Source organism: Hyperoodon ampullatus, assembly GCF_949752795.1.
Source record: "Hyperoodon ampullatus genome assembly, chromosome: 11".
NCBI lineage: Eukaryota > Metazoa > Chordata > Mammalia > Artiodactyla > Ziphiidae > Hyperoodon > Hyperoodon ampullatus.
The window spans coordinates 72,087,178-72,096,220 of NC_136924.1; the positions used below are offsets into that span (position 1 = coordinate 72,087,178).

The 9,043-nt window shown below is 41.9% G+C and overlaps 1 protein-coding gene across 2 annotated transcripts in view; it reads left to right on the forward strand.

Moving 5' to 3' along the window:
- Positions 1 to 8,043, forward strand: part of MYRFL (myelin regulatory factor like) — a gene marked incomplete at both ends in the record, with an annotated part of 126,537 nt that extends 118,494 nt beyond the window's left edge. Inside the window, 6 exons of one of the 2 annotated variants that reach the window (XM_079714869.1) lie at positions 1,406 to 1,468; positions 2,113 to 2,200; positions 4,406 to 4,480; positions 7,294 to 7,414; positions 7,740 to 7,814; positions 7,957 to 8,043. In XM_079714869.1, coding sequence (XP_079570995.1) covers positions 1,406 to 1,468; positions 2,113 to 2,200; positions 4,406 to 4,480; positions 7,294 to 7,414; positions 7,740 to 7,814; positions 7,957 to 8,043 — 509 coding nt within the window. The remainder of the gene's footprint in view (positions 1 to 1,405; positions 1,469 to 2,112; positions 2,201 to 4,405; positions 4,481 to 7,293; positions 7,415 to 7,739; positions 7,815 to 7,956) is intronic. The other variant, XM_079714870.1, reaches the window with a different exon arrangement.
- Between the last annotated feature and the right edge of the window lie 1,000 nt (positions 8,044 to 9,043).

Genomic DNA, 9,043 nt, shown 5'->3' on the forward strand with positions numbered 1-9,043 from the left:
CATCTGAGTGGTTACCTTTTCAATATGTTTTTAAAATGCCTTTTCGGCTCTGACGCTTCATAACCACTCCCCTGGCTTCCTTCCCTACAAGCGAGCTCTGGCCCCATACCAGTGATATGAGTCCTCTCCTCAGCTGGCTGCAGCTCAGTTTTTAACTTAAGCTCGCTTTTTTCCTGAGTGGATCACATTGTGCTTGGAGTTATAGGTTATTCAAAGAATGTTAGTAGAGGTTCCCTATTCTGGAGTTTTTGAGAAAGGGCAAAGATACAAGAAAAGTAACAATCCAGAGATAATGTGCCCTTTGGTACAGTGATAGAGAAGGTATCACTGATTGATCACCACTTAGAGGATTTGGTAATAATACATGCTATGGCAGTGGAAGTGGGGGAGCTGTGAGCTGCAGTGATCTAATCCGGGATGGTGTCTTAGTCGGCTGGGGTTGCCATAACGAAATGCCACAGACTAGGTGACTTAAGCAACAGAAATTTATTTTCTCACAATTCTAGAGGCTAGAAGTCCAAATTAAGGTGCTACCAGGTCTGGTTTCTTGAGGCCTCACTCCTTGGCAAAGATGGCCACTTTCCCTCTGTGTCCTTACAAGGTCTCTCCTCCATGCAAGCAGGCCTCTTCATGTCCTAATCTCCTCTTCTTTTAAGAATGCCACTCGGATTGGATTAGGGCCCACACTAACAGCCTCATTTTAATTTAATTACCACTTTAAAGGCCCATCTCCAAACACAGTCACATTCTGAGTTACCAGGGGTTAGGGCTGTAAGGTCGGATCTTAACAAACGGCACCGCGAAACAGAGGAAAGCTTCAAGTGAGCTTTATTAGGGGGCGCTCCCGGGCGAGGTTCACTGGTCCGAGAGAAAGGGGCCAGAGAAGTCGCACCCGGGCGAGGGTTGGGCAAGATTTTATAGGGGAAGAAGGGAAAGGGGTGTGGTGAATCTGGGAGGGCGCAGGGTATTCCTTATTTGGTGGTCTCTTCGGGTATCGTGGCAATATCTAGTGCCGGTTACATCAGTCTTGGGACCGCTAGTCCTGCCCCTCGAAAGGTGGGAAGGCTGGGCTGGGTGGAAAGTCCCAGGTCAGTTCCTGGAACTGGGTGGTCCGGAGAGTTTCAGTCTGATGCAACCTGTGAATCTGATTGCGTTCCCCTGCCTCGGGCCAGTTGGCCTTACAAGGGCTTCATGCGTAAGAACTTGGGAGGACATAATTCAGTCCAAAACAGGTGGCTTTTTGGAGAAGGGTGACAGTAAACTAGCTCTGTAAGAAATGGCATAGGGATGTGATGGGTTGAAAGGTGGGAGAAACATTCAACTGACAGAGACAAACTAGGGCACACACTGGGTTTCTTCTCATCCTGAACAAGCTTCAAGACTGACAGACTTTTTTCCTCTTCAGGAGACAGAAGCACATCATTCTTGGCAGGACAGGCGCTAACCAACCTTGACTGGGGGAGCGACTGTAAGTTTATATTTAAGTGACTCTCTTCTTTGGTTTTGTGGAGCCAGGCAGAATACTAACAAGCTGTGAAAGCATTACTGGAGTAAGGCACAGGGACGGAGGCTGCACTCGGCCACAAACACCCGTGGGATTACGTTTCGATAATCGACGCCTGCCTAACCATTAAGGAGGCATTAGAAATGGTTGCATACTGCTAGGCCTTTTGGTTGATCTTCATGGATTTTAATAATTTATTTGAACTTCCTGCTCTCTTCTTCTATTTTTCTGCTAAATTTTTAGTTGGTTTTCTGTTTTCTGATTTTTGTTGAATCTTTCTTTATTGGCCAGACTGCATATCACATTGTGCTCTCCATTTTCAATAAATTTCCATTTAGTAGGACTTCCACGATCCAGGCATTCTTTTGGATATCATGAGGCTGTCTATTGGCGCTTGTTGTTTTTTTTTTTTTAGTTTTCTTAAAATTTACTGTAACAACAACAAAAGCCTTCTCCCCTTTCTTCTCCTTTTTTCCCCCCATTTGAATGCAAATGGAATCCATTTATCTAGGAAACTCTTATTTCACATTCTGCAATTTGGAGCCTGCGCTGGAGCACAATGCTCTTTTTCTCTGCAGAAAAGTTTACTTTATTTCTTCTCAATTCAGGGATTGATACAACCATCAGTTCTATTCAGATTATGGAAATCCAGCAAATAATAGATCGTCGGTATTGCAGTAGAAGCCTCCAGTGCGGGTGGGTAAGCCTCCCCATTATCCCCTGATTGTTTCTGGAATTTACTCAGGGCTCTGGGTTTTTGAGACTGGAATGAAAGCTAATGCTACCCGGTAAAACCGATGTGTGCTTACATTGCTCCTTAAGTGAAAACACATTTGTTGCATGGTGGAAGAGGGAATCATAAAATGGTTGGTATTAGCAAATGTCAATAAACCACGGCTCCAAAGATTACAGTCTCCTGGTTTAATGGGTAAGTCCAAAGCTAAAAGCTTAGCAGGCAGCTCTGTGGCTGACTCTCTGAGGCCACATACCACAGGCACAGAGCTGTTAGTTAATTTTATAGAAAAGAAAGACATTATTACTGATGGCTCCAAGTTATGAGTGAGCTGACATTTGTATATTTTAATAACAAGGGATATCATTATTTTAATTGCTGAAAAATATAGCTTATCCTAACCTTTTCAGTTAAGAGAAAAAAATCTGGGTACTGCAAAAGTTATCAGCAATGTTCATCTCTAGTGTATCGCCTGCATCTAGGTAACAATGCATCTAGACGCATAGAGGGCAAGCATAGAAGCTTCAGCAAATACAATATGCAAGTTGTAGGCATTAAGAATAAGGAGTTATTTTTCTTTATTTGATCAGTATTTACTGGTTTAGTTAAGCCTGCTAATATTTAAGCCTGCTAGGTTAAAGGCAAGGCTGTGTATTTTGAATTGGTGTCACAAATCCTACGGATTCTCAGCCTTATTTCTTTTTCAGCCTAATGTACCTTAGGCTTCAGGCTGATGGTCCTGACTTTTGAAAATAACCTGTATGGTGCTTTTGACCTTTACATTCATTATCTCATTGAATTCTCACAAAATCACATGAGGTTGGTATTATCCCCATTTTGCTGTTACAAAACTTGAGGCTCAGTGAGCTTGAAAAAGTCAGAGACAGACATAATTGGTTTGGTAGAATGACGTGATGAAGAGTGAGATGATTTGGGTTCAAATTCCAGCACTTTGACAAGATGTTTATTCTCCCTGCGTACCTGTTTCTCATCTGTAAGATGAGGATACTTATTAGCTAAGGAGTTGGGTTCCTGGAAAGCACACAGATGTTGGGAGGCACATAGTAGGAAAAGAATTCTATTTACCTAAGCTTCCTCCAGGAGGACAAAGCCCTCCTGATCCCAGTTCAGATCTATTGCTTTTATTTTTGCTTTCTTATTTTTAACAACCCAGTTTAATATTCATTAAAGGAAATTTAAAATGATTGGCTCTTTCCCCCATTTATCTGGTTTTAAGTTATTTCTCCATATAATTCAAGGGATAGCCTGTCATAAGAACTTGTATTAGATACAATAAGCCTTTTTGCTAGAGTTTTCATTACAATATAGATCAGTGGAACTCCCCCGTTCCCTAAGCATCCCTCGTCAAGGGCGGGAGGAATGTCTGTATAAGCATTTCTGTCTTGCAGTTTTCTCCATTACTAAATGGTAATTAGGACTATAATAATTTTAGTTGATTCCAGTTTTGAAAGTACATGATATTTCCTGCTAATGTTGCCTAAAAGGGAGTGGTTTACTGTAAAAAAGCTGGTATTTATTATTTCCAATTTTCCTTTCCAGAGGGACTGTTAGTTTGAGGACTTTGCCTCATTTGTCTTCTGAAATCTGTATCTCCTTAAGGGGAACTGAAGTCATTTCCTATTTGTTTAGTTTTGTGCATATGGTCTGGGATTTGACTTTCTGTCATTTCTTCTGTGTATTTTAACAAACCATAAATCTTTGTGGTATATTTCATATATAGTAAGATCCGAAAGAGATCACTTTGAAATTTGACAGGTATGTCTTTGAAAAACATGAAACTGGGCTTCCCTGGTGGCACAGTGGTTGGGAGTCCGCCTGCCGATGCAGGGGACGTGGGTTTGTGCCCCGGTCTGGGAAGATCCCACATGCCGCTGAGCGGCTGGGCCCGTGAGCCATGGCCGCTGAGCCTGCACGTCCGGAGCCTGTGCTCCGCAACGGGAGAGGCCACAACAGTGAGAGGCCCGCGTACTGCAAAAAAAAAAAAAAAAAAAAGAAAAACATGCAACTATGCCATGTTAAACTTGATTTTCTGTATCTGTTACGTATTATAGAATATTTCACAGTTTACATAGTATACAAAAAGTAGAAAAAAGCCCTTTGAACCCTTTCCTGAGTATTTTGATTTGTGGTTTTTTTTCCATAATTAGGTCTGGAAATTACAATTACCATATTCCTGTTAATAAGTACACACCCACCAATGTCAGATTCTCTCTGGAAATCAAGTAAGTGCATAGCTGTAAAAGACAATTCTGTTTTTATCATTATTTGAATAACAATACTGAATTTCCTTCACAATTTGATCAGTAAGTTAGGAGGTGGAAAGTTATCAGTTAAAGAATAATGGTTGGGTTGGGAGTTAGGCCAGCTTGAGGGAGGCGTTTTCAAAATGAAGGTTGGGGCCTTCCAGGCTCCCTCAAGTGGAATGGAAAGGCTCTGTGCTGTATACTCATACCTACAAAGTGACAGTGACCCTGGGTTTGATGCTCTCAGACTGCCCCTGGCCGTGTCCCTTTGAATTGGGGTGGGAACTAGAGTAATAGTGTGGCCCTGGCCCCTGGATGTGGGGGGATGCATATTTTTGTGAGCTTCTGGGAGCAATGCTAATGCAGACACCACCCCCTTCCCCCAAGGGAGTTGAAAAAAAGAAGTCAGAGTTTGGAGGTGGGCAGACCAGTGTTCAGATTTTGTCTCTGTCACTTACTAATTCTGTAATCTTGGGGAAACCACTTATCCTCTCTGAGCTACTGTTTATTCATTTATAAGATGTGTTTGACATTATACCATAACAAGGAGAGCTGCTGTGAGAATCACAGATAATAACAGTGAAATTAATAACTACCATTTGCTGAGCACAGACTATATGCCAGACACTTTACACTTTACTACTGGGTCATATAATCCTCTCAACAACCCGCTGAGGTTGGTATTTTTTTTTTCTAGTTTATATTTTTCAGATGGGAACACTTAGTTTAGAGAGGTCAAAAAGCCTGTCCCGAAACTCATAGCGAGTAAGTGGTGGAGCTGGGCTTCAAATCAGCCTTTCCTTTCAACCATCACTTTCCTGCCTCCCCAGTGACATGAGATATTTAAGAACACTGCCCCTTCCTGGCACATAGCAGGCACTTCATATTATGACTGCCTTTCCTCCAAAAATCACAAAACTCGAATTTAATCTATTTTATCAGCTATTTAAAATAATTATGGTACTTTAAGACTTTTGCAGAAATTATGCAGTGAGATACCATGCAGATAGATGGTGTTTATTTTGTGTCTCTTGATGTTAGTTTCTCCTTTGTCCCTTCCACATTTCCTCTCTTCTCCCTTTCCTTTCTCCCTTTCCTCTGTCCTCCCCACTTTCCCTCTGCTTCCCCAGCTCTGTTACTCTTCCTCCATCAGTTCCTCCCCCGTCTCCACCCCATCTCTTCCTCTGTTTCACTCAGACTTCATACTCCTTCTTTTATCCACTTTGCTTCTACAATGAGCTAATGACACAAGCCAGCTGCTTGCCTTGGAAAGGTTTGTTTCAAGCAGCTAAAATTCCATGACTTAGAACCCACCATATTTACAGGCAGAGCAAAAGCTCAATGTACTATTCTCTAGCACTCCCTGAGCAACCTGGAACATCGTGTCCTCATTCGTTCCTAGCTTCAATGGAGGGAAATAAGTGAAGTGGTATACCTCTTGAAGTGGCAGAAGGTCATCTTGAACCACTAAATCAAGCTTTCTTTTTTTTAAAAAAAATAAATTTATTTATTTAGTTTTTGGCTGTGTTGGATCTTTGTTGCTGCTTGCGGGCTTTCTCTAGTTGCGGTGAGCGGGGGCTACTCTTCGTTGTGGTGTGCAGGCTTCTCATTGCAGTGGCTTCTCTTGTTGCAGAGCACGAGCTCTAGGCATGTGGGATCTTCCCGGACCAGGGCTCGAACCATGTCCCCTGCATTGGCAGGCAGATTCTTAACCACTGCGCCACCAGGGAAGCCCCTAAATCAGGCTTTTTAGATTAAGAACCATTTTTTCCTAACATGGGTGATCTTAAAATAACACATACACTCAACCGAGATTGTAGGTTGTCCCACTTGTGCAAAAATATTGTTTCCAAAGACAGATGGATCTCATCCTCTTGATGATGATTCTTGGGCCAGCCTCCAGAGAAGAGCCATTCTTTCTGACAGGTCTTCCACCCTGATAGCTTGAAGGGCTTATAATTCCTAATGGGGCTCACCTGCACATCCCTACCCGTGTTGTTTGCCTCTCTGATTCAAACAATACCTACCCAGAGCAGGAGTCTGCAGAATCTGAAATCCTGGAAACTTCAGATGGAAGCAAACTCAGCTGCCAGTGAAAAGAGAAGGAATACATCCAAAAATTATTTTAAAATCTAGGGAGATAAGAAGTTCTGATGTTGAGGTGATTTAAGTCATGAGATTAGGTTTTAGAGACTGTCATATGTTATCTCAGTTTTAGTTTTAGTCAGTTCCAGGCTACTATAACAAGAATCCCATAGACTGGGTGGCTTAAACCACAAACATTCATTTCTCACAGTTCTGGAGATTGGGAAGTCCAAGATCAAGGCACTAGGAGATTCGGTGTCTGGTGAGAGTCCACTTCCTGGTTGATTGATAGGTAGCTGTCTTCTCTCTGTGTCCTCACATGGCAGAAGGGGCGAGAGACCTGGGCTCCTTTTTATGAGGGCACTATTCCCACTCATGAGGGCTCCACCATCATGACCTAGTCACTTTCTAAAGGCTCTACCTCCTAACACCATCACATTAGAGGTTAAGATTTAAACATACGAATTTTGGAGAGGACGCAAACATTCAGTCCATAACAGTAGTCATCTGAGATTGAGTTTCTGTTATAATGAGATGTGAACTAGTATATTGGCATCCGTGAGCTTCGTGTAATAACATGCCTATTTGGAACTTTGAATGGATTTCCAAGTTATGTTCCCATTAGTCCCTCTTCTTATCAAGATGTAGCCTAGTGGGAGCTGGTAATTTCTTTTCCATTTGCCCTTTCTTTTCTTTGTCTCTTGAAGCACAACAGAGCCATTGATAGTCTTCCAGTGCAAGTTCACCCTTGGAAATATGTGTTTCCATAGTAAAAGGGAAGCCAAAGGCATGCAAAGCCACCAAGAAGTCTCCCAGGAGATGACACAGGTAACGTTTTCCAGCTCCTCGGCATTCTGTCCCCATTCTAGAAGAAGTGTGTCTACAGTTGTGGCACAGCCTCTGTTCCTCACTGAGAGAGATGCCATGAGCCACAGGCCAATGTTTCCCTTTGCTGACTCTGATCACAGGGCTTTGTTCAGCATCTTCTTTGCATCCTTCAGAAGCTGCAGACTTTTCCAGCAACACCATCAAAAGCTGTTGTCACAAATACCTCTCCTACATCAGTCAAGGGAATGCTTTTTCAGCCTATGTTCTTTCCAACTGAGTGTAAAATACAGTTATGAAATGGATCTCTCTTTCATTCATTATTTAGGGATATCAGCACATTTGGAGCATCCCTGCAGCCCCATTCTTTGACAGCGCATACCATTTCCGGGTAGCTGCGCCGGTAAGCTCTCTTTTTTTCCTTTTCTTTTCAGTGAGAAAGAAATGGGCCATTAAATAAATAAATAGATAAATAAATAAACTTTAGCTACAATTAATTCTTACATTAATCATTCTCTCTTTTCTTTTCCCCCTTGTTCTGACAGGATTTAGCTGACTGTTCAACGGATCCTTATTTTGCTGGGATATTCTTTACAGACTACTTCTTTTACTTCTATCGACACTGTGTCTAATTTATTCAAGTTTGTTTGCGGACTTTACCAAAGAAAAATACTCAAATACAGTTAACGGAAACTTACAACCTCTTGCAATTTCTTTCTTCTCTTTGTAAAACATTCACATTTATTGCCAAAGGGCTTTTTCCAGGCTTTGGCTTCCAACAGTTTTGAGACATTAATGAGGAGAATAAAGTGTTTGCTGAAACTTGAGATAATGTGGTGTTTGATTTTGCCATGACTATGAGGAAAACGTTTCCTGGAGTAAACAGCACTGTTGGATTTGAAAATACTGCTTCTGTTATTAAGGAAGCTGTGAAGTCAAAATGGGTAGGTTTAACTTTACTTTGTCATGTATCTCGATGCTTTTGAGAAAAACAAAAAGGCCTATTTCAGCCATGTCAACTTGGACCCACTAAACACAGACTCTTGAGAATTTGTGATAACCATATGTGTGTTGGGGGGAGGAGTGGGTGGTGTCTGTTCCTGAGCTCACATTTAGGCAAACTATTGCTATGTGTAGGTATGTGTGTGCACGTGCATGCACACTACGTACACTAGCGTAGAGAATGTAGCTTGCTAATAAATTGGGTTTAAGAAAAATAACTGCAGTTCTACTTTGTAAGGTTTGATGGATGCTAACTTTCTGTATCCTCTTGGGAAGCACTAGCTTGTGACAAGTCCTTTAAGGTAACCCAGACAGTCTAGGCTCAGATAGTTGCATTTGATCTTCCAGTTGTCGTTGATTTGTTTTGTTGTTCTTCCTCTACTTATAAGGGGTTCTCTTAGAGGGCACTAAGCCCATTTCCATTGTTTATAGCTGAATTAGCTTTGGATATTTCTACCTGGTTTATCGGTAGATTTGTATGCCCTTCCCAACTTAGAAGAGCTGGAAATCCTCTAGCTGGAGTGTTATCAACTATATCTTTTATTTTCTGTATTCTGATGTTTTGACGTCTTGGGGTCTTGCTGACCCTCATGGAACACCACCTCCCAGGGTTAGCCAGTTCCTAGAGAT